This window comes from Equus przewalskii, chromosome 9 (genome assembly GCF_037783145.1).
Source record: "Equus przewalskii isolate Varuska chromosome 9, EquPr2, whole genome shotgun sequence".
NCBI lineage: Eukaryota > Metazoa > Chordata > Mammalia > Perissodactyla > Equidae > Equus > Equus przewalskii.
The window spans coordinates 41,758,552-41,786,499 of NC_091839.1; the positions used below are offsets into that span (position 1 = coordinate 41,758,552).

At 39.6% G+C, this 27,948-nt stretch overlaps 1 protein-coding gene and 1 long non-coding RNA gene across 3 annotated transcripts in view; one reads left to right on the forward strand and one right to left on the reverse strand.

Annotated features, from left to right (window-relative positions):
• MDN1 (midasin AAA ATPase 1) overlaps window positions 1-27,948 on the reverse strand; it is a 160,312-nt gene that overhangs the window by 124,567 nt on the left and 7,797 nt on the right. For both annotated transcript variants that reach the window (XM_008538002.2, XM_008538001.2), the window contains exons 2-9: window positions 22,259-22,485; window positions 12,495-12,719; window positions 11,999-12,106; window positions 11,726-11,918; window positions 9,116-9,358; window positions 8,744-8,875; window positions 4,934-5,037; window positions 2,589-2,703 (exon numbers count right to left, since the gene is read on the reverse strand). In XM_008538002.2, the coding sequence (XP_008536224.2) occupies window positions 2,589-2,703; window positions 4,934-5,037; window positions 8,744-8,875; window positions 9,116-9,358; window positions 11,726-11,918; window positions 11,999-12,106; window positions 12,495-12,719; window positions 22,259-22,485 (1,347 nt within the window). The remainder of the gene's footprint in view (window positions 1-2,588; window positions 2,704-4,933; window positions 5,038-8,743; window positions 8,876-9,115; window positions 9,359-11,725; window positions 11,919-11,998; window positions 12,107-12,494; window positions 12,720-22,258; window positions 22,486-27,948) is intronic.
• On the forward strand, window positions 458-27,941 carry LOC139073346 (uncharacterized). Its single transcript, XR_011521971.1, has 2 exons — window positions 458-560; window positions 27,726-27,941. It is a non-coding gene; the product is annotated as an uncharacterized lncRNA (long non-coding RNA).

Below are 27,948 nucleotides of genomic sequence, written 5' to 3' on the forward strand. Positions count from 1 at the left end.
AACTCTGTCAAGTTTAATACTCTAGTAAACTCTCAGCTATTTGGAAAAAAAGAGTTCTGAATAGAAAAGATTTATATACACCCATCAACTAGTCATTTTCTACCTACCCAAAAATTGTCTTTTGTTATTACCATAAATGTAAAAATTTAAACACAGTATTACTTAATAAACTAATCTGACATGATATGGCTCTATTATCAACTTGATACGTATTTTGGAGATTCATTCCTTTAATAAGCATTTATTAAGTACCTACTTTATATCAGGCACTGTTCCAGGGATAAGGGAACAAAAGAAGTAAGGAATGGAGCTCACCCTCAAGAAGTTCTGTCTGGTACAAGCAGCAGATTATGCAAGCAAATCAAGCTTGCAGTACAAACAATAAGTGGTTAGTCCTGCTTGAGAGACCCAGGAAGGTGTCACTGAGCAGGAGGAGGTCACTAGTGGCAGTGAGTGGGCACTGCCAGCAGAGAAAGTAGGCCATTGAAGGCACCAGCCTTAAGACATCAGAAACACATTCAAGCTGTACGGGGGAGACAAGGTTTGAGAAACTGCCACAGGTAAGTTCCTGGCACTGACCAGGTATGAGACTAGCACTATGGAAATAGCTCATTTTTTAAACTATAATTTGATATTTCAGCAAGAATTCAAAGACAATCTTTCTAAGCATTAGACGACTAGGGTTGGCAGTAACAGAAATGCGATTCCTTGAGTTCCCCATGAGGTCAGCATAGGAGATTATTTTATTTCCTAAGTAATACACACAAGAGTTTTAGCCACTTATCATTTATTCAGGAGAGTGTTATTAGGACTCATATGCCCAGAAGCTTACAAATAACAAGTGAGCTTCTCAGAGTCAACTATCTAAATATGACATGCGTCACTGGAATGAGGGGGTGAGTGCTCCTGCTGCTCTTCCTGTGAGCAGAATGACTCACTGCTGTTCAGGGCAGCAATGTAAAGATGAGCTTTGGCTTTTACTTCAAGTAGAGAACACAAGAAGTGGGAGAAGAGCAGCTGTCAAATCTTCTTCTCATCCTCTCAATCCCCAATAAATCACACCTAAATGTGAGCTTCAGTCATCTCCTTTAACAAGAACCCCCGCAGAGTTCAGCACAGTGTTCTTTCAGTGAATGAAAGTGATAGCCATTCTGTAACGCCTGTAGTGTAATGTTCGTAAAGACTAATACGAAGATGTTTCTAAACATCTACTTGCAAGCTGGGTTCAGCACACTGGCAATTTAAGTCTGAAAACTAAACATTCACACGTCCACAACTGCAAAAGAAAGTGCTACATGAGGACAGAGCAATACCACAAATGTTTAGAAAGCGCAGGCACTGAGTGGATGCTGGGGACAGAAAGGGGAATGAGTTACTGGAGAGCTTACAGGTGAGGGCGACAAGATGGGAGAAGAAAAAAACATCAGACACAGAAATACACAACTGGAAACTAGAGTGAGATAAGAAACTTGCAAGTGCAAAATGGGCTGTAGGGCTGTAAAATCACACTGGCAAGGCGGGCTTCCAAGGGATTACATGAGCAAGCCTTTTCCAGGAATACGATGAGCCAGATACCCTGAAAAACCCTCTGCTAATCAACACCTAGACTGCGGAGTAAACTATTTGAAAAGGCTGTCCAATGTCACTTATTTATCTAAAAGCTTACACCAAGAAAGAGCACAGCGTCCCTCCCAGGCCTGAATAGTCAACTGACAATGCTTCGTTAGCTACTCTCCAAAATGAAGCATTAGGGAATGGGAAGCTTTCCAAGTGAGGAAGCAGACCCGGGGGAGGTAGAGGTTAGCAGCGTAAAGTGAGATATACCTCTTGATGATCGAGGATGACCAGCGATACTACAAAGTGAATCAAAGTATAAAATCTATACAATAATGCATCTCAATTTTCATTAACACCCATGTCAAAATATGCATGAAGCTGGTAAGTGTGAAAGATACTAGTTACAAATCAACTTAGTAAAAAGATCCTTTGAAGACAAGTGGGGAAACTTAAATAGGGTCTGAGAACTAAACAGTACTGAAGAATTCAGGGTTCATTTTATTGGCTATAACAACATTATTATGGTTACATATGAAAATGCCCTAAAATTTTTAGAGATGCATGAAAGTATTTAGGGATGAAACGTTATAAGGTTTATCTTCAAGTATAATGAGCAAAATGTTAATATATTAACTATTAAATTTAGGTTAATGAGTATTTTGGTGATTCATTATACTATTTCCTCTATTTACATGTAAGTCTAGAACTTTTAATAATAAAAGTGAAAAATAAAAGCATCCAGGGGCCAGCCTGGTGGCACAGCAGTTAAGTGTGCACGTTCTGCTTTGGAAGCCTGGGGTTTGCCGGTTCGGATCCCAGGTGTGGACACGGTACCGCTTGGCAAGCCATGCTGTGGTAGGCATCCCACATATAAAGTAGAGGAAGATGGGCATGGATGTTAGCTCAGGGCCAGTCTTCCTCAGCAAAAAGGAGGGGGTGTGGCAGCAGATGTTAGCTCAGGGCTAATCTTCCTCAAAAATAAAAAAAATAAGTAAAAAAAAATTGATACTTTCTTTCTGATAATCACATACCTCATTCAGTTCTGTCTTATCCATGTTATCTAGATGAATTTTGGTCCAATATTTGTCTAGCAGAGTAGCATAACTATTTAGTGGTCGATACCAATTTCCTCCACAGCTCAAGAGTCTATATTTCAAAATAAAAATCAGAGTCACACAAAATTCCCAATTTTAATCTTCAATTATGCCCCTGGTTATCCCTTGCTCAATATTATCTCATATATGAATAGCACTCACAACCCCTTCTGGTGCCAGATACCACTCTGTTGGGCTTAGAGGGCAGATGACAAATGAAAGGCTACCAGCTGACCCAAGTTTGACTCCTTTCATAAGGGAGAGTAACAGAGTTTTAACCGAGTTATTTTCAGATCACTGCAAATGATTCTATTAGGCATTTTGATCTCAACAACATCTTTCTGTTTCTTAAGGTATTAATTTCAGGAAACAGAAAACATAATTCAAGGCCCACAGCATTAAAAATAAGTTCAGTGCTTATTATCAAAAACTACGGTATTACTAAAAAATTTCCTTGGGGCTGGCCCAGTGGCACAGCAGTTAAATTCACACATTCCGCTTTGGCGGACTGGGGTTCGCCTGTTTGGTCCCGGGTGTGGACATGACACCACTTGGCAAGCCATGCTGTGGTAGGCATCCCACATATAAACCAGAGGAAGATGGGCACGGATGTTAGCTCAGGGCCAGTCTTCCTCAGTAAAAAGAGGAGGACTGACAGCAGTTAACTCAGGGCTAACCTTCCTCAAAAACAAAAACAAAACCAAAAAATTTCCAGGGGCTGGCCCAGGGGCCAAGTGGTTAAGTTCGCACACTCTACTTTGGCAGCCCAGGGTTTCACTGGTTCTGGGCGTGGACATGGCACTGCTCATCAGGCCATGCTGAGGCCGCATCCCACATACCACAACTAGAAGGACCCACAATTAATACACAGCTATGTACCATGGGGCTTTGGGGAGAAAAAGGAAAAATAAAGTCTAAAAAATAAAAAAATTAAAAAAAATAAAAATTTCCAGAAGGAATATTCATTAAACATACTCAGGGTAAGCCACACACAAATAAGCCATTTAATTTAATCTTCAAAACAACTGTCCTGAGGGGATGGTGTCTTTTTCTTCTAACACATAAGGAAGAGAAGGAGACAACGCTCCCTGCTCACTCAACAATGACTGCAGATGGCAGAGCCAAGAACTGCATTCAAGTTTATCTGACATCTTTTCTATGATGTCCCAGCACTTGCTGGGAAATGTACCTAGCAGAAAAGAACTTCACTATCTCTGTGAATAAAATCAAGGTCTATTAAAATCAACAGGCCTAGCAAGGTATTTCTTGAGAACTGTTCAGTTAGCTCCACACCCTATCTGGGGGTGAATGTTCAGTGAGGTACAGTAAACATTAATATGATCATTAAAGATCATGTGACATTAGTTCTTGGGCACTTTAAGACCTTAGAGAAGCTGTACAGGCATTGACTAGCAGTAGGAAATAAACTACTACCTTCATGTTGCTATAAAACGTAGACAGGGTCATAAACTAAGCTTGCTTAGCTTTTATTCCTTTGTTGATACTTACATTCAAGTAATTTTTTTGACTGCTTGATATCTACCTATCATCACCATAATCATGGATAGCCATTAGTTGGGCACTTACTATGTGACAAGTCTTTAATGCAAGTCATTTCATTTAATCATTACAACTTACACAAAGTTGTAAAGTAGGTATTGTTAGCCCCACCATACTCAGAAAAGGTAGAGGTACAAAGTGTCAGTGTCAGAACTCAAATCCAGGGCAGGGGCTGGCCTGGTGGTGCAGTGGTTAAGTTCGCATGTTCCACGTCAGCAGCCTGGGGTTCGCCAGTTCGGATCCCGGGTGCGGACATGGCACCGCTTGGCAAGCCATGCTGTGGCAGGCATCCCACATACAAAGTAGAGGAAGATGGGCATGGATGTTAGCTCAGGGCCAGTCCTCCTCAGCAAAAAATGAGGAGGATTGGCACCAGATGTTAGCTCAGGGCTAATCTTCATCAAAAAAAAAAAAAATCCAGGGCAATCTGACAAGTTTCACCTCTGATTATTTCTGAAAACATGAAAAATGAAAACAAGATAAAGGTTTTTAAAAGCAGTTACTTATTTCTAAGTGAAAACAACTCCAACTTTTATTTTCTAAATTAATTATCTTCATTAAAAGTAGGAATGAGAAGGTTGTGTCTGTCATCTGTTCCAACTAACTTTACTTAAAGAGGGCCCACAGAACTCTATGCCAGTAATTCTGAACTCAGCACTATAGTGTAGAAACTTATGAGGAAAAGGCTCCACAGTGGGAATAAAAAAGTTAATAGGACATACCTTCTGGTGGCAAAGAACTGAAATCCAGAAGCCACTTTCAGACAGTCACCTTGGCCCGGAATCAAGAGCTCTCCATTCTCCAAAAGAGGGATCAGCACGGAAACCTAAATCACAAAACGTCACTGATAAAGCTACTAACACAGACATAACAAAGAAACAAAAGAACTCTCTCTCCAAATGATAAGCACATATCCTTGAAGGAAACCCCAGTTCTCACAGCATGAACTGGGGTCAAAAGGCAGGTGGGAATGTCTGAGCCACCTACAATCTTATTCATTCAGCGGTCACTGAGTGTCTACTACAGACCAGAACCAAGCAGGACACTAACAATCCAGACATGACTGAGGCGTTAGAGCCTGGCGTCTGATGGGAGAGAGCCATGCAAACCACCATCCAGCATGATCAGTGTGATCACGATCAGTATACGCCCAGAGGTGTACAGAATGATATGTGAAGATAGTGGGTGACTGTAAATCACAATGGAGTGGTTTAGAAGCACGGCAGTGAAGCCATCCCAGAGGTAATGCCATTCACTGAGTCTTAAAGCACAAGCAGGAATTAGCCAGGTGTGGTGGGAGAAAAATAGCACATATACTCCAGGCAAAAATATTCAAGTGGATACAAACCTATATGCCTAAGAGTATGGCATAAGAGGATTCTGCTATGGTTAGGGCAGAATGGGCATATGAAGCAGTAGAAAAATACAAGGCTTAGAGATAGATGATAAAGGTCTCCTATGCTAAGCCAAGGAGTTTGAATTTTCTCATCAAAGTTTTTAAAAGAATTTTGGGCCAGAGGGAAAAATTATATTTTTTATTTTAGAAAACCAACTGTGCTGGGGCCGGCCCCATGGCCAAGTGGTTAAGTTCGCGTGCTCTGCTTTGGCGGCCCAGGGTTTCACTGGTTCGGATCCTGGGCACGGACATGGCACTGCTCATCAAGCCATGCTAAGGCGTCATCCCACAGGCCACAATTAGAAGAACCCACAACTAAAAATAGACAACTATGTACCAGGAGGCTTTGGGGAGAAAAAGGAAAAATAAAATCTTTAAAAAAAAAAGAGAGAGAGAGAGAAAACCAGTAGTGCAACAATTAAGAAGATAAACTGAAAGGGAGATAGCCCAAAGGGAAAGAAGTGGAAAAAGACACTAATCAGGTAACAAAGGCAAGATGGCAACATAAATAGGTATGTAGATAGACAGACAGACAGACAGAGATAGGAAAAAATAAGAAGCCCTTGGGCCAGCCTGGTGGAATAGTGGTTAAGTTCACATGCTCCACTTCAGCAGCCTGGGGTTTGCAGGTTTGGATCCCAGGCACGGACCTACACCACTCATCAAGCCATGCTGTGGCAGTGACTCACATAAAAAATAGATGTTAGCTCAGGGGCACTCTTCCTCAAGTACAAAGAGGAAGACTGGTGGGGCCAGCCCAGTGGCACGGTGATTAAGTTCACATGCTCCACTTTGACAGCCCAGGGTTTGTGGGTCTGGAACCCGGGCGCAGACCTACACATCACTCATCAAGCCATGTTGTGCAGGCATCCCATGTACAAAACAGAGGAAGATTGGCACAGATGTCAGCTCAGTGACAATCTTCCTCAAGCAAAAAGAGGACGATTGGCAACAGATGTTAGCTCAGAGCCAACATTCCCCCCCCCCCAAAAATAAATAAACAAGAAGCCCTGTGCTAAGGCAGTGGGATAGGAGAGAATAGAATAGAGACATAAGAAAAGATTACTAAGCAATATAAGACTAACTGAGAGGCTAGAAGCAGGAGACATGAAAGTTCTGACTTGGTACTGGGTGGCAGACAAAGGTGGTTCTGAGAAAGAGCAGACATGTTCCATTTTGGACATCCTGAACTTGCACTTCCCATGGGACATCCAAGTAAAGATTTCTCGACAAAAGTGTGGACTAGACATATGGATCTATGTCACGTGAGTTTATACAGGAAGTTTGAAAAGAAAAAACAAAGTAAGAAGAACAAAGAGCCAAGGAAGAGAGTTCTAAAATACCAGACATAATTTTATTAAGCACCACCTTTTTGTACATGTCTAAGAGATGAAAGGAAAGCTCCAAATAACATAGGGGCAACTCCAAGATAACTCCACACTTGAAACTGAAGAAAATCATCCTTGATGAGATCTGTAAAAGCTATCTTTAAATGGTAGTGGATTAACTATTAGTTGAGAAGTTCTGGAAACAACAAAATCACAATCAAGGGATTCATTTTTTAAGTAATCACAACTTCACTACAATGATAATTAAGTTTAAATATAATCAATTGAATCACATACCCTCTGGAAATAAACATATTAACAGAAAGGGAATGGTACACACAAAATGGAACTCAAAGCACAGGAATTTTCTGATGTTTATCAGACACTGAAAAAGTGAGACCAAGATAGAAACTGTCAGTTTGGTCTTGAATCTGGACTTGGTCATCAAAGAATGTACTTAGCCATGGGAAGGGATATCCCTAGGTTCCATCATGGCCTAGATGGAATATCCCTTATGTTCATCTATCTTCTTTGGCTCTAATTCCATGATCCATGATCCTAATGACTTTACAGGTACCCTGATATCTAAAAAAAACTGTCCAGGAAAGAGAACACTAAAAGGAGAAAAGACTCAAATACTTTTAAATTGGCCTTGTGGTTTATATTTGTTTTATTTTTAAGTCTCATTGGTAGGAGTCAGTCTTGGCTCTGGGCTTATTAAGAAAACTATTTCCAGGGGCCGGCCCTGTGGCCGAGTAGTTAAGTTCATGCACTCCACTGCAGCAGCCCAGGGTTTTGCTGGTTTGGATCCTGGGTGCGGACATGGCACCGCTCATTAAGCCATGCTGAGGTGGCATCCCACATGCCACAACTAGAAGGACCCACAACTAAAAATATATACAACTGTGTTCTGGGGGGTTTTGGGGAGAAAAAGGGAAAATAAAATCTTTTAAAAAAAACTATTTCCAGCCCTTCAAAACAGAGCATTAAGATTCTAGAACATGGTCATCTAACTGTGAGGCCCTGTCTCGTCCATAACCCCATTACATTTTTACCTCATCACACTCTAAAATCATCACAATACACAGTATATATAACCACTCCTTCCCTCTCATATCTCCCTAAACCTAGACACACACACACACACAATTATTCTCATATCCAAGAAGGGAAAAGCGCATATGCAGTTAACTTTAGCGTTCACATTAAAAGAAAATTAAAACCAATCTCAGGAAAACCTGCCCAAAGGAAGAATTTCTCATTCTTCAATATAGTTTGTTGTCATAGTTTACAGAATACAGAGGAAACAAGGACTGCCTCCATAACTAAATTTTATACACACTAGAAATGATCTTTTTTAAAACCAAAATATACATCCAGATATCTTCTTTAAGGAACAAAGACAAGCACGCTCGTATTACATCATCTCCCCCTTCATCGGTCCTCAGGTCACTGCTCTACAGACGCTGGAGCTGGGAAGCAAAGTCTCAAAGTTCTCAACGTTATCTGTAACATGGGTAAGCTGTTTCCCACAGCGTTTATTCTTAGAAAGGCTGTGAAACTGGTCACATATTCGACTACTACAGGAACAGTTCAAGCCGAATTTTATTAATTATTTTATCAAACAAGACATCAACCAAGTAACCCAAGACCTCAAATCAGATTAGATAGGTAAACATGAACGAGCTTCCCACAACATATCGTCTCTAATCAAACACCTATGTTGTTTAAATCATCCCCCAGAATCACTATTTACAAAATGCTCCTCAAAGACAGGAAATTAGCCAGTGATTAGTGAGATGACATACCACGTCTAAGGGGGCATAGTCAATATCCTCCAGAAGGATCCAGTGTCCCTTTGTGGCTGCCTGTGTCAGGGTGCCAGGCTGCCACACAAACTCTCCTGGGACATCTGTGCAGCGATACATTCCCAGCAGCATCTGCAGAAAGAAGATAAAGTACTAAAACCACACACCTGAGTTGTCAATACCACATCCTTTGATTAATCCCATTAAACCTCTATAGGGATATAGACAGGCACTTGAGGTTTTCACAGCTATAGTCCCATTAGTTACGAGGAAGACCAATAACTATTGTCATATTCCCTTAGCAAAAACAATATGTTAATGCAAATATTTACAAGCATACTAACCCATCAAAATCTGCAATTTCTTAATTACCTTACTGTCAGTCTGATCTCCAAGCTGGACTTTGAGAAGTTGAGGGGGCTTCCTTCTACCCGTCATTGCAGCTAGATGTTCAACTAAAGAAGTTTTGCCACATCCTATTGGTCCTTCCAACAACACAGCATTCTGAGAAGCCACTGCCATAGCCAGAGTCTGAAGATTTTTGCAGACGGACTCAACCAGCACATAAGACCTAAAGGCCAGCTCCTGTTCACGAGAAGAATTCCTATTACCAGCCTAAGGAGGCAAGTGAAAAACAAAGGCATGTCAAAAGGAGTCTTTCCAAAAAAAAGTCTCTCCTCTAAATGGCACAAGTTAATTTTCACGACAATGTTTTCATTGCTCTTTACATAACCCTCTGCCAATAAATTAGTATATAATAATAGGTATATTATCCAAGTAAGGATCTGGCTTTTTCCCTTTCCTTTCCCACCACTCCCCCAGAAGGAGCAGGGCAGCAGAATTTGCTAACAAATTTAATAAAAGGTCTCCCAACATTTAAGAAGCCAAAAAGTGGATGCATGAGGGATGGGGGCAAACCTCATCTGTCATAACTGGGTTTTTGTTTTTCTCTATCTCACCATATTCTTGGATATCTAAGATCAAGAATGCACATAATACATTTACTAGACAATAAGGGAAATACGGACACTATAAGGATATTTTACACTATAAAATTGTTAAATATTTTTTCAGGTATAATAAAAAAAATAGCCCTGATTCTCTTTAAGTCCTTTTTTTTTAGATATATACATACTGCAATGTTTAGGGATGAAATGATGTGATTTCTGGAAGTTGCTTCAAAATAACATGATATGGGGAAAGTGTGCAGGAACATAAATGAAACGTAACTGATCACAAATCTAAAATTACTGAAGCTGGGTAATAGGTACATGAGGGTTCATCAAACCATTCTTTCTACTTTGGAATATGTTTGACATTTTCCATAACGAAAGGTTAAAAAAAAAAATTTTAACGGGTATAGAGTTTCACTTCTGTAAGATGGAAAAGTTCTGGAGTTTATTTGCATAACAATGTAAATATACTTAACATCACTGAAGTGTACGCTTAAAAATGTTTAAATGGTAAATGTTATGTGTGTTTTACCACAACTAAAAATTGTTTAAATAATAATACATCTAATATAACAGGAGAAAAGGATCTCTTGAAAAACTAGAATGATTATTAACTTTTAAGAAACAGTAACTTCTCAAATATGGCTAGTCTCCTAAAGATTTGTGTTAAACAAAATGAGATTCAGGGCTGGAAGTTCCTGAATGTTCTGCAGGGCTGTTACTCTCAGCAATTTAGCAGGCAGGCTGGGCCACAGCACCATTCTGCGCTTCTGCCCCAGTGCCCTGCCCCTGCTACCCAACACCAAGCCCAGGCCAACCAGAATCCTTCCCCATGTTAAAACTCGAATGCTCCAAACCTATTCTATGTTATAAGAGTGGTTAAGGGTAGGGGGAAGGGGTCTTAGTGCCTAGAGGAAAACACAGGGGCTTTGCAAATGCTGGTTTCTTAGTGCTGGTTACACAGATATATTCAGTTTATAAGTAATCATGGAGCTGTACACTGAAGATGTGCACTTTGTTATATGTATACAATACTTTAATTTTTTTTTAATTGTACTGCCCAGTAACTAACTAATGTTTCAAGGAACAACCACGCATTTGTTTTGAGAAGAAAACTGGGTTGATCTGATCATCAAAGAAAATGACAACTGACTAAAGACTAGTAGGGAAAAACAGACTGACTCCCAATGTTCCAGATTATGGCACCAGATAATGATCTATAAGCCTTTCAAAAGTGTTGTCTGGAGCCACACTCTTGGAAAGAAGGTCATTCCATATGGCAGGGGTTAAGTTTACTACAGATACTAGCCTCCCACACAATAGGGAAAGAGAGCATTCTGATAGAAAGAGGCTGCTGGGAGTTACACGTGGGCCTAGCCCTGCTCCGCCAAAGGGCAGCCCAAGGGTCTCCAGGCAAGTCATTCTGCCTTTGTTTTACATGAATATGGTAAAACATGTGCCACCCAACTTCACACGGTTGTCACAGCAAGTATATGAGAGGATATATGGAAGAGCTTCACTAAAGTTAAGAGCATCACACAGGCATCATTACAGTTTCTAATTTAACACTGAATAGGGACAAAGGGAATATCAGAGAGGAGAGCCCAGGGTAAACTTCTCTTAATCTCTCCCTGAACTTTTTTTTTTTTTTTTTTGAGGAAGGTTAGCCCTGAGCTAACTACTGCCAATCCTCCTCTTTTTGCTGTAGAAGCCTGGCCCTGAGCTAACATCCGTGCCCAGCTTCCTCTACTTTATATGTGGGACTCCTACCACAGCATGGTGTGCCTGTGGTGCCATGTACGCACCCATGATCCGAACTGGCAAACCCCAGGCTGCTGAGAAGCGGAATGTGCAAATTTAACCACTGCGCCACTGGGCCAGCCCATCCCTGAACGTTTTTGTAAATAGAACAGCAACTTGGCAAACTCGATTTGGCTCACACCTATGACACAGAGCCCAACCAAGGGAAAAAGCACACTCAGTGTTTAGAAGAGGGAAGGGGGCACACACCCTACTGATGCCAACACACCTGATCTCCAAAGGTTGGTGGCTGCCCAGGCAGCACCACACCACAGACAGCAGTCACCCTGGAGGAGAGGTCAGCTGAAACAAGGTGCCCCTGTAAGTACTGCAGGTCCTTTTCCTTACGCCAAAGGGAGGTTTCTGGATTGGCCAAAACCAAGGCCTTCTCCAAATCCTGCAGTTGGGCCTCTTCCAGCAACCTGAGGGAAATCAGGATCTCATCAATTACATTAATGCACAGAAAAGCCACATCAAGATCTCCAGGAATGCTCCTGCTTACCTCAACCTGAAATGGATCAGTTCCTCACTATTAAAAATCTTCTTAAGGAATGACAACTTGTGCTCTTCATTCATACAGGTGACCAAAGCAAGACAATTGGCTGTGTACCTGGAGAAAACCACAGATTATAAATTCAGGACCTGCAGGTGACACTACAGAATAAAGAAAATTTGCTAGGCAAGAAAATACTAGAAAAGGAAATCTTATAGAAGTAATATAACACATTTAAGCATAGAAAATGCAAATCAGGCACGATGAATTCACTTGACAGAACACGAAAAAGGCAGAACTCCACTCATATCATCTCATTTTCCTCTGAAGTGACACATGATTAAGGAAAGGAAATAAGAATCCAAATTTGGGGGATTTTTTTGTTCTGTCACCAGAATAAAAGTAACAAATTTTAAATGCTTTCCTTTGCTTCCTCATGCACACAACTCTATACTCCCTCTACCATCCCCACATTGTATCACAGGAAAAGTCCAAAGGTACTCACCAGCGGACCAAGGTGTCATGGCTTCTGAGGAGGGGGACACATACACTCCAATCCCAGAGCTCCCGGAACACACACTGTTCTTGCTGTAGAAACTTGTAGGCTGCTTCCATTAGGTCACGGAGCTTCATCCGCCTGCGCCCATAGCGGACTGGATTAGCATCTGAACTCTCTAGGAAGAGTCTCTGAAAGACTGGAGAAGAGTCCTTGAAATACCTCAGGGCAAACCTTCAAAAGAGAGAGTATTTTCATTTGCTAGTGAGGATATCAAAGTATACATCTCCACTTATGACACAGGACAGCACAACATAACAGGAAATCCCAAAGGTCTGAGAATAAAGAAAGACGAATGTTAAAGCCAGCTAGTCCTAAGATTCTATCCTGTTCAAGGTCAGGAACCAAGATCACAGCATAAGATAGCTGACTAAGAGGATACAAAACCCACAGTACTATCACAAGTGTTTACTACTGAAAATGCACTAATTTTCAACAAACACTTATTGACTTCTCACTGTGAGCCAGACACTGTGTTACATACTTGGCGTACAAAACCAAGGAGATATTTTCCTTTCTAGTTTCTTGAAAACTTTCATGCAGGGGCTGGCCTGGTGGCACAGCGGTTAAGTTTGCACGTTCTGCTTCTCGGCGGCCTGAGGTTCACCGGTTCGGATCCCGGGTGCGGACACGGCACCACATGGCACACCATGCTGTGGTAGACATCCCATGTATAAAGTAGAGGAAGACGGGCACGGACGTTAGCTCAGGGCCAGCTTTCCTCCGCAAAAAGAGGAGGATTGGCAGTAGTTAGCTCAGGGCTAATCTTCCTCAAAAAAAATACAAAAAACAAAAAACTTTCATATAAATTTAATGTTCTTAAGGTAGAAAATGTAGCACAGGAGTTTGCCATCTAGGAAGGAAGACAGTCACTTACAAAAACAATGAGAGGCACAAAGAAAAAAGATTCAATTGAACCTGGGGGAGTCAAGAAGAGATGCTTTAGCTGCATCTTAAAAGATGAAGAGGAGATCCTCATGAAATACAAAGAAAGGCAATAAGAGAGAAAAGGAGGGACAAAAAGCTACAAGACATACAGAAAACAATTAGCAAAAATGGCAGAAGTCCTTCCATATCAGTAATTACTTTAAATGTAAATAAATGGTTTAAACCGCCAATCAAAAGACTCAGATTGGGGGCCAGTCCCATGGCCGGGTGGTTAAGTTTGTATGCTCCGCTTCGGCTGCCCAGGGTTTCGCTGGTTCAGATCCTGATCATGGACATGGCATCGCTCATCAAGCCATGCTAGGTCGGCATCCCACATAGCACAACCAGAGGCACTCACAACTAGAATATACAACTATGTATTGAGGGACTTTGGGGAGAAGAAGAAGAAAAAGGAAAAAAAAAAGATCGGCAACAGATGTCAGCTCAGGTGCCAATCTAAAGAAAAGGACAGACTGGTTGAATGGATAAAATAACAAGATTAAACTACATGCTATCTACTTTGGATCTAAGGACACACACAGGCTAAAAGTTAAGAGATTAAAAAAAAAAATCCATGCAAATGGTAACTAAAGAGGAGTAGGATTGGCTATATTAGTATCAGACAAAACAGACTTTAAGTCAAAAACTGTTAAAAGAGACAAAGACATTATATAATGATAAAAAGATCAATTCACCAAGAAGATACTACAATTCTAAACATTTATGGACTAAACAGCAGAGCTCCTAAAGATATGAAGCAAACTTTGACAGAATTGACAGGAAAAATAGCAAGACAACAATAGTAGACCTCAATACCCAACTTTCAACAATGGATAGAACAAGACAGAAGATGAATAAGGAAATAGAGGACTTGAACAACACTATAGATGAAGTGAACCTAACACACACAGACAGAAGATTCCATCCAACAAAAGCAAAATATACATTCTTCTTACATGCACATGGATCATTCTACAGGATAGATAGACCACATGTTAGGACAAGAAACAAGTCTCACCAAATTTTAAAATACTAAAATTACACAAAATAGCTTTTCCTGTCACAAGGGAATGAAACTGGAAATCCACAGCAGAAAGAAAACTGGAAAACCCTCAAATATACAGAAATTAAACAACACAGTCTTAAACAACCAATGGATCAAATAAGAAATCACAAGAGAAATTAGAAAGTACCTTGACACAAATAAAACCAAAGCACAACATGCCAAAACCTATGGGGTACAGCAAAAGCTTTGCTAAGAAGGAAGTTTATAGCTATAAACATGTATATTAAAAAAGATCTGAAGTTAACAACCTAACACCTCAAGGAACTAGAAGAAGAACAAACTGAATCCAAAGCTAACAGAAGGAAGGAAATACCAAAGATTAGAGTAGAGACAGAAAACAGAAAAACAATAGGAAAAAAAATCAACAAAACTAAGTGCTGGTTTTTGAAAAGATCAAGAAAAGTGAGAAACTCTTAGGTTAACTACGAAAAAAAGAAGACTCAAATAAAGTCAGAAGTGAAAGAAAGGACATCACCATCCATGCCACATAAATAAAACAGATTATAAGAAAATACTGTGAACAATTACACATCAACCAATTGGATAACCTAGCAGAAATAAATAAATTCCTAGAAACACACCATCTTCCAAGATTGAATCATGAAGAAATAGAAAATATGAAGGGACTGATAACTACTAAGGAATTCAATCAATAATCAAAAACTTCCCAACAAGGGACAGCCCAGGATCAGATGGCTTCACAGGAGAATTCTACCAAACATTTAAAGAATTCACACCAATCCTCAAACTCTTCCAAAAGCTTGAAGAGGGAGGAATACTTCCAAGTCCATTTTATGAAGTCAGCATTAACCTGATACGAAAGCCAGACAAAGAGACTACAACTACAGACCAATATTCCTGATGAATATTGATGCAAAAGTCTTCAACGAAAGAGTAGCAAACCAAATTCAACAGCATATCAAAAAGATTATACACCATACCCAAGTGGGATTCATTCCTGGAACACAATGATAAATCAACATACAAAAATCACTTAACACATATTAACAGAATAAAAGAAAAAACACATGATGATCTCAACTGATGTAGAAAAAGCATTTCACAAGATTCAATACTCTTTCATGATAAAAACACTCACCAAACCAGTAACACAAGGAAACTATCTCAATGTAACAAAGGTCATATATGAAAAGCCCACAGCTAACGTCATAATCTATGCTGACAGACTGAATGCTTTTTCTCTAAGATCAGGAACAAGACAAGCAGGCCCACTCTCATCACCTCTATTCAACATAGTACTGGAAATCCTAGTCAAAGCAATTAGACAAGGAAAAGAAATAAGAGGCATCCAAAATGTAAAGGAAGAAGCAAAATTATCTCTGGTCACAGATGACATAATCTTAGATGTAGAAATCCACAAATATTCCACAAAAAAACAAACCTGTTAGAACTAACAAAATCAGCAAAGGTGCAGGATACAACATCAACACACAAAAATATGCCAGGTTTCTATATTCTAATGATGAACAATTAGAAAAGTAAATTAAGAAAACAGTTCCATCTACAATAGTGTCAAAAATAATAAAATACTTAGGAATAAACCTAACCAAGGAGGTGACAGACTTGTACACTGACAACTACAAAACACTGCTGAAAGAAATTAAAGACATAAATAAATGGAAACACATCCCAAGTTCAGGGATTAGAAGACCATAACTGGGCCCACCCATTTTTGCTCTTTCCAATTAAAGACAGACAGCACTGATGTGGATCCACATGCCCAGGACAAACTGGCAGCAAACGCAAAACTGAATCCAAGAAATTAAACCCAATACAATCCAAATGAGCTTGCATGATTATTCTTTCCCTCCTGGGATTATAATCATTAGCTATAACATGCTGTTAAGATCAAGTTCTGTATAAGTCAGTCAACAAATACTTGAATGGCAGGGCCAGCCCCATGGTGTAGTGGTTAAGTTTGGTGCACTCTGCTTCAGCAGCCCAGGGTTCCTAGGCTCAGATCCCATGCGTAGACCTACACCACTCGTCAGCCATGCTGTGGCAGTGACCCACATACAAACTAGAGGAAGACTGGCACAGATGTTAGCTCAGGGTGAATCTTCCACACCAAAAAGAAAAACCAAAAAAACTTGAATGGTTCACAGAGGATGAGTAGACAGCACCACAAAGTAGGAAAAAAGCATGGACTTTGGAATCGCCAATGTAGGACTGAATTCCAGCCCTGCCACTTTCTAGCAAGGGGACTTTGGGCAAGTTATTTAACATCTCTGAGCCTCAGTCTCTTCATCTGTAAAATGAGAATAACACCTAACCTCTGAGGGTTGGAGCCATTATCTATAAAAGACAAGAGTACTTGTAGTAGTGCTGTTTTACTAACGAAAGGCAGCTTCCACAAAATTTGCATGCCATGATTGAGAGAAGAGTGTGCTGAAGGGACTTGCAAGGACCAGGGAGAGGGGAGACATAAGAGAAAGGAGAAACAAACTAAAAGAAAAAGCAAAGAACTAAAAGATGCAAAATCTAAAAGTAAAGTACAATCAGAAATTAAAATTCTCTGGAAAGAACATCAGAGGAAAAAAGATCAACACATAATGTAGTTTATTAACCATCTGAAACTGTCTACAAAGCTACTGCTGAAGAAACTTGGGAACATGAGTTTAACCAAGGCGAAGAATGGAAAGTTAGAAGTGAACGAGATGATTTTTTTTAGAAGACAACTTTGAAACCTAACATATCAGAATAAAGAAAGCATCAACAGACCAGGAGTGTTCTCAGAGTCCTCACAAAAAAAATCTGCCAGAGTGAAAAATGTGTTCAAGGACTCTAGATGCAAAAACAGTAAGGAACAAACAACAACAACAAAATGGTATGCTTGTGAGGTGAAGGATGTGTTAACTAACCTTACTGTGGTAAACATTTCACAATATACTTGTGTGACAAACCATCTGTATACCTTAACCTTACACGTTATATGTCAATATCTCAATAAAGCCAAGGGGGGAAAACCAGTAATGAACAACTAGCATGAGCAAGGCAAAAAAAAGAAAAAAAGAACTGTCTTGTTAAGACTACTGAGGTACCTCATGGAAGTCTGGAACAGGTAGACAGCTTGGCCTCCGAAAGAGGTGTGAACCCAGAAATGAATGGCACTAGGACCCGAGGGAGACTGACTGGGCTCCTCCCTTCCAGCCTCTCGTTTTTTTCTAGATTTTCATCCCCATCCCATTTCTCTTCTCTTCATTCTTCCTCTCCTGGCTCCCCCTCCACAATCTGTCACAGTACAAAACCTTCTCTAATTTCCAAGAGGATAATGCACTCATTTTTCTAACTTTAATGATTTCCTTGCTCCTCTTAAGTATTTGGCTCACACCTCTACTAACATATTGTATTCAATTGTTTGCAAGTACAGGAACCCATTACATTTAACGTTCTTACCACCATGATGTGGCCCAGAGCTTAAAAGAAAGGATTTCTATATTTATCTATTGAATGAATGACTGCACTCTATCTAAATACATTAGGCATATTTCCTCTAGAGAAGAAATTTGGGGCATGTGCCTAATCAATCAGCTATATTTCTTTTTTTATTCTTTTTTTTTTTTTTTGAGGAAGATTAGCCCTGAGCTAACTGCTGTCAATCTTCCTCTTTTTGCTGAGGAAGACTGGCCCTGAGCTAACATCCAGGCCCGTCTTCCTCTACTTTATATATGGGACGCCTACCACAACAAGGCTTTTGCCAAGCGATGCCACGTCCACATTCGGGATCCAAACCGGCGAACCCTCGGCTGCTGAGAAGCGGAACATGCGAACTTAACTGCTGCGCTACCGGGCTGGCCCCAAGCAGGTGTATTTCTTAAAACTAAAAATCAAAATCCCATTCCAAATCATTACTAAAAGTTCATTTTACATTGTGCACTGATTCATCATTTACATATGCTTTTGGGGGGTTTTTTTTGGCTTGTTTTTAAGTTACTCTATCGCAGGCACTTTTGTAAGCTGCATTATACCATTTCTGGAACATAAATAAAATACAAAATAAAATATACCGCCTTGGCAAAATGAAAAGAAGAAAAAGTGTGTGCCTCACATTCCTTTAATAAGGACATAAAATCTGAAGCTGATGGGAAACCAGATATAGCTAATCCATCATTTTAATGATTCTCAAACACAATCCAGGAGCACTCTACCGTAAAGACTTAAGAGAAGTGGGTGTTCAAGTTACCCACATGTCAATCCTACAGGGTAAGTATAGATAGTCAGCACATCCTGTGAAACAGTACCACAATCAAATATATCTAAATGATTAAAGCACCGCATGAAGCCACATCCCAATTTTCCATCAACCCACAGCATATGTTCCTGATTACCATGTATGATGGTGATCTTCACTTTGCTATCTATTTTATAGTTCCATTAAACTGGGCCCATTTTTTTCCTCCCCTTTTAGAAAAGCTCATACAAAGTATGGTTTTTCCCTACACCTCCATTTCTAATGCCCTCATTCAAGGACTAGACTAGAGATTATGCTTTCAAGAAAGCCATGGGGCTGGCCTCATAGCTAAGTGGTTAAGTTCACATGTTCCGCTTTGGCGGCCCAGGGTTTCGCCAGTTCGGACCCTGGGCGCGGACATGGCACCGCTCATCAGGCCATGCTGAGGTGGCATCCCACGTGCCACAACTAGATGGACCCACAACTAAAAATATACAACTATGTACTGGGGGGTTTTGGGGAGAAAAAGGAAAAACAAAATCTTGAAAAAAAAAAACACAGCCAGAGGGTACTTACTGTATTGATGAAAACTAGATAAAGAAGAGATGGATATAAGAGATGCTCCTACTAGTACACAGAACATTATTCATGTTTAGAGGGAAAGTTCTTTATCTTCTCAAGCTCAAAACCCCTGACACTCATTTTGCTGCCTCTTCTGACTATTCCACATAAACCATATTTTACTTTCAATTTAAAAGAGAAAGCCGGGTGTGGTGGCACGTGCCTGTAGTTCCAGCTACCCGGGAGGCTGAGGCAGGACTGCTTTGAGCCCAGGTCCTGAGCTGTAGTGTGCTATGCTGATCGGGTGTCCACACTAAGTTCAGCATCTATGCAGTTGCCTCCTGGGAGCAGGGGACCACCAGGTTACCTAAGGAGGTGTGAACCGGCCCAAACTGGAAATGGAGCAGGTCAACAGAGAAATTATTAGAATCCAGTTTTGTTTTTTTTTTCAAAGATTGGCACCTGAGCCAACAACTGTTGCCAATCTTTTTTTTTTCCTTTGTCTTCTCCCCAAAGCCTCCTAGTACACAGTTGTATATTTTAGTTGTGAGTGCCTCTGGTTGTGCTATGTGGGACGCCGCTTCAACATGGCCCGATGAGTGGTGCCATGTCCGCGTCCAGGATCTGAACCAGCGAAACCCTGGGCCACTGAAGCGGGGCGCACGAACCCAAGCACTCGGCCACGGGGCCAGCCCCTAGAATCCAGTTCTAACATACCTTCTTACCACACTGGTTTGGACAGATTTATAGAAAGTTGGAAAGGACACTAGAGCTCTTCTAACCCATCCCCTTCAGCTTCTTCAGCAAGCAAGAAATCTCATCCATCTAAAGTAGATGCTATAAGAGCCTCAGCTAAAACTCATTTAGATCTGCCTTACATGTATGTCTTACCAGATGGAACAATCCTTGAGGGCAAGGAACCAATCTTGGCCATTTTTCCAGATCTGTCTTGATGGCCAAGCCTTAAAAGAAAACTAGTAAATGGTCACTGAACTGAGCTGGATAAACGGATTCTACGGTAATTTTTTTTATAAAATAGTACCACTTATCTCTCTCCTTTCTGTATTTCCCCCCTTCCTTACTTCTCAGCTGAGACTCATCTTTACTTCCCAGGGGAGAGCAGGTTCTACCAACTCAAGGAGAAACATGAAGAAGAATAAAACTATTACTCACGATAGCATTTCTATACTCCAGTAATGAACCAACAGAAAAAGAACTCAAGAATACAATACCATTCACAATCGCAACAAAAAGAATAAAATACCTTGGGGTAAATTTAACTAAGGAAGTGAAGGACCTATATAATGAAAATTACAAGGCTTTTCTGAAAGAATTGGATGACGACATAAGGAGATGGAAAGACATTCCATGTACATGGATTGGAAGAATAAACATAGTTAAAATGTCCATTCTACCTAAAGCAATCTACAGATTCAAAGCCATCCCCATCAGATTCCCAATGACATTCTTTACAGAATTAGAACAAAGAATCCTAAAATTCATATGGGGCAACAAAAGACCCCGAATTTCTAAAGCAATCCTGAGAAAAAAGAACAAAACGGGAGGCATCACACTCCCTGACTTCAAAACTTACTACAAAGCTACAGTAATCAAAACAGCATGGTACTGGTACAAAAACAGGTGCACAGATCAATGGAACAGAATTGAAAGCCCAGAAATAAAACCACACATCTATGGACAGCTTATTTTTGACAGAGGAGCTGAGGGCATACAATGGAGATAAGAAAGAGTTTTCAACAAATGGTGCTGGGAAAACTGGAAAGCCACATGTAAAAGAATGAAAATTGACTATTCTTTTTCACCATTCACCAAAATAAACTCAAAATGGATCAAAGACCTAAAGGGGAGACCTGAAACCATAAGGCTTCTGGAAGAAAACGTAGGCAGTACACTCTTTGACATCAGTATTAAAAGGATCTTTTCGGACACCATGCCTTCTCAGAGAAGGGAAACAATAGAAAGAATAAACAAATGGGACTTCATCAGATTAAAGAGCTTCTTTTAGGCAAATGAAAACAGGATTAAACAAAAAAACAACCCACTAACTGGGAAAAAATATTTGCAAGTCATATATCTGAGAAAGGCTTAATATCCATAATATAGAAAGAACTCTCACAACTCAACAACAAAACATCAAACAACCCAATCAAAAAATGGGCTGGAGACATGAACAGACATTTCTCCAAAGAAGATATACTGATGGCCAATAGGCACATGAAAAGATGCTCATCATCGCTGATCATCAGGGAAATGCAAATCAAAACTACACTAAGATATCACCTTACACCCGTTAGAATGACAAAAATATCTAAAACTAATAGCAACAAATATTGGAGAGGTTGCGGAGAAAAAGGAACCTTCATACACTGCTGGTGGGAATGCAAACTGGTGCAGCCACTATGGAAAACAGTATGGAGATTCCTCAAAAAATTAAAAATAGAACTACCATACGATCCAGCCATCTCACTACTGGGTATTTATCCAAAGAGCTTGAAGTCAGCAATCCCAAAAGTCCTGTGCACCCCAGTGTTCATTGCAGCACTGTTTACAATAGCCAAGACATAGAGGCAACCTAAGTGCCCAGCAACAGACGAATGGATAAAGAAGATGTGGTACATATATACAATGGAATACTACTCAGCTGTAAAACAGAACAAAATCATTCCATTTGCAATAACATGGATGGACCTTGAGAGAATTATGCTAAGTGAAATAAGCCAGCGAGAGAAAGATAATCTGTATATGACTCCACTCATATGAGGAATTTAAAATTATGGACTAAGAACAGTTTAGTGGATACCAGGGGAAAGGTGGGGTGGGGGGTGGGCACAAAGGGTGAAATGGTGCACCTACAACATGACTGACAAACATTAATGTACAACTGAAATTTCACAAGATTGTAACCTATCAATAACTCAATAAAAAAAAAAAGAAACTATTACTCACGGGAGGACGTCAGGATGGTTACCGATGAGTTTGCTCATTGACACACAGAGCCGTTCATGTAGATCATGGTTGACTTGGCCTCCGGCTTTAATGGCTTCAGCATTCCTTTCCAGCAAATCCAAAAGGAGAGGGCGCAGCTGGCGACCAATCAGCAGAGTACAGTCCTTATCCAGAAGTAACTGTGCTAAGGTACTCAGGATACACTGGCGATCTTGAGGTGTCCATACCTGAGAGAAGGGCAAAACAAAAGATCTAGGTCAACAATGTTTGCACTGCTACAGAAGCGCAAAGAGCCCTGGCTTAGAGTCAAAATATCCAATTTCCAGACTTCGTAAGTGACCTTATCTTAAAAAATACAGTGGGATTTATTTTTCAATAGAGGACTAGAGTTAATTTAATGTAAAGTCTATTAAAAGTTCAGTCCACTGGGGTTTGAGATAAAAGAACTGACACCAGGATTCCATGTAAAATGCTAGGCAGCTGCCCTAAAAAATAATGTTTCAGAATCTCAACACTCTCGAGGGAATCCAGCGTTTCTACCACCTTCTTTGCTCTTGAAGGAAAACGTAGAAATTAAATGAAAAGAAAAATGCAGTTAGTATGCAAAAGTGCCAACTCTCTTGAGGAAAGGATCAAGATAAGAAATCAATTCCCACAAACGAGCGAGGACACATCCCTCTTAAGTTTCAGCCTCTTATAAATAAACATGATAGATCCAAAGTAGACAGCCACACTTTGATAAGAAAGATGAAACAGACCAAAAAATTCTAGTGCCTGGGCTCAGAATGTCTATAAGCACAAACGGGAAAACTGAAGTGTGTGAAAAGTCTCAAATTGCTAGTATGCATGCAGGTCTGCATAACCCGTGCTGCCCACCAATGTGACAGCAGGTTTAAACTACCTAAGAGACAGCCTCTGACCTCGCAAGTCCAATGCTATTTTTCCAAAGGAGTTTTACTCTAAATAGTTATCCTATAGGAGTACAGCTTGAACACAACCTAAATACTATATGCAAAAGAGTAACAATTTTCTCCAAAGTTATCTCTCGGAAGAGAAAAGGTCACCCTTCAATTGAGCTCTTACAAAGTCTTCCAAATTACAGGGCATTCTCTCATAAAAACACCTAGTTCTGAATAAAGCACTGATTGGAGAAAAATATTATCTTGCAACGATTTCTATCACTATTAGTTCTGCTTTTTTTTTAGGAGGCCACCTGAAGGATTTCATAAGAATGGAAGCAAGGAAATTTAACAGATTTGGTCATGATTCACAGGGGCATGACCTCAAATTTTCAACTCCTGAATGTCGTTATAAACAAGCCCTCTAAAGATATGATTTAAAAAGTAATATACACAACTGGAAGGACTCACAATTAAAATGTACAACTATATACTGGAGGGATCTGGGGAGTAAAAAAAAATATTGGCAACAGTGGTTAGCTCAGGTGCCAATAAAAAAAAAGTAATGTAGTAAGGGTTTACATTGTAAAGAAAAAGAAACACATCATCTACCAAATGAATTTTAAAAAGCACAATTGTCCTAGACATGTTATAAAAATGGATACTCTTGGGGTGGGAAAAAAATCTCCAGCAAGAATATCATTTAATGAACTTTTACTTCAAAAGGTAATCTGGAAAACTGTATTAGAGAAAACAGATATTTAACTTTTCATTTTATTTTATTTTTTAAAGATTGGCACCTGACCTAACAATTGTTGCCAATCTTTTTTTTTTTCCTTCTTCTCCCCAAAGACCCCAGTACACAGTTGTATATTCTAGTTGTGAGTGCCCTTGGTTGTGCTATGTGGGATGCTGCCTCTGCTTGTGCCATGTCCAGGCCCAGGATCCGAACCAGCGAAACTCTGGGCCACCGAAGCAGAGCGCATGAACTTAACCACCTGGCCACAGGGCTGGTCTCAATATTTAACTTTTTAAAAATCAACTTTATTGAGATATAATTTACATACAATAAAATGCACCCATTTAAAGTATAGTCTGATGAGTTTTGACATATGTATACATCCATGTATACCACCAGCCCAATTTAAGCATCCAACCCAAAGTTCCCTCATGTTCCTCTGCAGTCAACAGCCTCACCCTAGGCAACCAATGATCTCATTTTATGACCACAGATTAGATTTACCTATTCTAGAACTTTATGTAAATAGAATTATACAGTATGTACTCTTTTCTGTCTAGCTTCTTTTGCTCAGTATTATGCTTATAGCAATCATCCATATAGTTGTATGTTTTAATATTTATTGCATTTTATTACTGACCAGTTTTTCACTGTATGAATATACCACAACTTGTTTATCCATTCACATGTTGATAGATATTTTCACTGTTTCCAGCTATAATCAACAAAGCTCCTATGAACATACATGTACACAAGACTTATGGACGTATTTTCATTACTTTTAATCTTTTTCATTACCTAAGAATAAGACTGCTGGGTCATATGATAACTGCACGGTTAACTGGATAATAAATTTTAATGTTAACTTGAAAATTTTTTAAAGAAATTTTCAATGTTTAACTTCAAAAGAAACTTTTTTCCAAAGTAGTTGTACCATTTTACCTCCCTACCAGCAATGTTGCAGAGCTCTAGGTGCTACATAACTTCACCAACACATGCTATTGTCAGTCTTTTTTTTTTTTTTAAGGAAGATTAGCCCTTAGCTAACTGCTGCCAATCCTCCTCTTTTTGCTGAGGAAGACTGGCCCTCAGCTAACATCCGTGCCCATCTTCCTCTAGTTTATGTGGGACACCTACCAGAGCATGGCCTACCAAGCGGTACCAAATCCGCACCTGGGATCGGAACCGGAGGTTGGGTTTGCCAGAACGTGAGCACTTAACTGCTGTGCCACCAGGGTGACCCTATTGTCAGTCTTAATTTTAGCCATTCTAGTGGAGATTGGTGGTATCAGGTGCTTTTATTTGCATTTCCCTGATGACCAAAGATATGGAGAATTTTTTTCAAGTGTTTAATGGCCATTGATTTATCTTTTGTGATGTGTTTATTCAAGTCTTTTATCCATTTTTAAATTGGGTTGTTCCTGTATTAGCTTTGATGCTAGCTATAGGTTTCTGTAGATGCCCCGTAGCAGCTTGAGGAATTCTGTTCTATTTCTAGCTTGTTTTCGTCCTATTCTTGGCTTGTTTTTGTCTATTTCTTGAGCGGGCTTTGGTAGTCTGTATTCTTCAAACGTTCTTTTCCTCTGTCTAATTTATTGGCATAAAATTGTTCGGACGAGTCATTTAACTTTTTACTCTTTTTAGAATCTGTAACGGTGGCCCTCTTTTATTCCCAGTAGTTTGGATTTTTCCCTTTTCTTCTTAATCCAGTCCTTTCAAAGAATTAGCTTCTGGTTTCAATGGATTGCTCTATTGTTTGCCTATTTTCTATTTAGTTAATTTCTACTCTTACCTTTATTATTTTCTTCTGCTGCTTATTTTGGGTTTAATTTCCTCTTCTTTTTCTAATTTCCCAAAGTTAAAGCTTAAGAAATATCATTAATTTCAAACCTTTCTTTCCTAATACAAGAATTTAATGTTACAAATTTCCCTCTAAATACTGCTTTAGCTGCATTCCACAAATTGTTTAAATTATCAGTCAGCTCAAAATATTGTCTGATTCTCCCAATGATTTATTCTTTAATCATCAGTTTCTTTTAATTTTGTTCTTTAATTTCTAACATTAGAGATTTTTCCTGCTATCTTTTGGGAGTTTTTTCCCCCTAATTTAATCCCACTGGGGTCACTGAATATACCTTGTATGATTTTAATTCTCCTAAATTTATTGAGACTTATTTAATGGCCTAGCATATGATCTATCCTGGTGAATGCTCCAGGTGTGCAGAACATGTATTCTTCAGTTACTGGGCACAGCACTCTATAAATGTCAATTAGGTCAGGTTTGTTGATAGTGGTATTCAAGTCTTCTGCATCCTTACTGATTTTCTGCATTTGTTCTATCAATTACTAAGGATAAGGTATTAAAATCTCCAATTACAATTATGAATTCGTCTATTTTTCCTTTTCCGTCACTTTTTGATTCATGCATTTTGATATTCTGTTATTAGGTCCACAAATATTTATAGAGTTTCTTTCTTAATTTCCACTACTGACATTTGGGGCTGGATAATTCCTTGTTGTGGGGGCTCTCCTGTGCATTATAAGTGTTTAGCAGCATCCCTGGCCTCTGCACGTTAGCTGCCAGTAGCTCCCCCACTACCAAGTGTGACAACCAAAAACGTTTCCAGATTTGCCCCCAACTGAGAACCACCGAGCTGGATAAAAGAATACTTCAAACAAAAAAAGAAAACAAGGTTGACATAAAATAAAGTTTCTTAGGAATTAAAAAATAGACCCAGCCCTGATGGCCAGGTGGTTAAAGTCCGGCAGACCCTGCTTCGGCTGCCTGGGTTTGGTTTCCAGGCATGAAACCACACCACTCATCTGCTGGTAGCCATGCTGTGGCAGCGGCTCACATAGAAGAACCGTAAGGACTTACAACTAGAATATACAACTATGTACTGGGGATTTGAGGAAGAAAAAGAATTAATTAAAAAATAAAACAACAACACTTCATATACCATTTTAGAAAGCTTGAATTTTGATGTATAAAAGCAGAAGATAGACTCAGATCTGTCTTATTAATGTTAATTATATTAAATGACCAGAATGGAGAATCTATAAAGAAGAAAAGTAAGGTAGTGGTTGCATAGGGGAGGGGAGGGAGCACTGTGCCTGGGAGTAATAGCTAAAGGTATGAGGGCTTCTTCTGAAGTAATGAAAACGTTCCAAAACAGACTGTGGTGACATTTGCACAGATGTGTGACCACAGCAAAAACCACTGAACTGTACACTTAAATAGATGAATTATACAGTATGTAAATTATATCTCAATAAAGCTGCTTTTAAAAATTATTATGATAACATGGAAGCAACCCAAGTGCCCACTGACTGATGAATGGATAAAGAAGATGTGGGGTGTGTACACACACACACACACACACACACCCCACAGTGGAATACTACTCAGCCAGAAAAAAAAGACAAAATTGTCCCACTTGCAACAACATGGATGGAACTTGAGGGTATTATGTTAAGCGAAATAAGCCAGACAGACAAAGACAAACACCACAGGATTTCACTCTATGTGGAAGATAAATACATGGACAAAGAGAACTGATTAATGGTTATCAGAGGGGAAAACGGTTGGGGGGTAGGCATAAGGGGTAAAGGGTTACACATATATGGCGACTGACAAATAATAACGTATAACTGAAATTTCACAATGTTATAAACTATTATGACCTCGATAAAATAAAAAAATAGCATCAAAAAAATTATTACTATAGCTGTGAAAGATGACATGAGTGAAGCAACATTAAAATATAGCTGGAGCAGCCATTTCAGAGGAATTGCCTTGCATGTCTTATTTTCTTTATCTTCCAAACAGGACTAAACCTCTAACATTCCAAGAAGTCAGTAAGGACAAGAATATGCTGTTTGTAAGGACTGATGAAACTGAACTCAGCTATGACTGAATCGCTAACCAATCAATGAAGTACAAGTCTAGCCTTTTGCCTGGTGACTGAATCTCAAGCCCATCTGTGAACTACAAATCTTGCCTTACCTCATCTGGCACAAATAAACTCTTCTTTAATTTAACTTAGCTCATC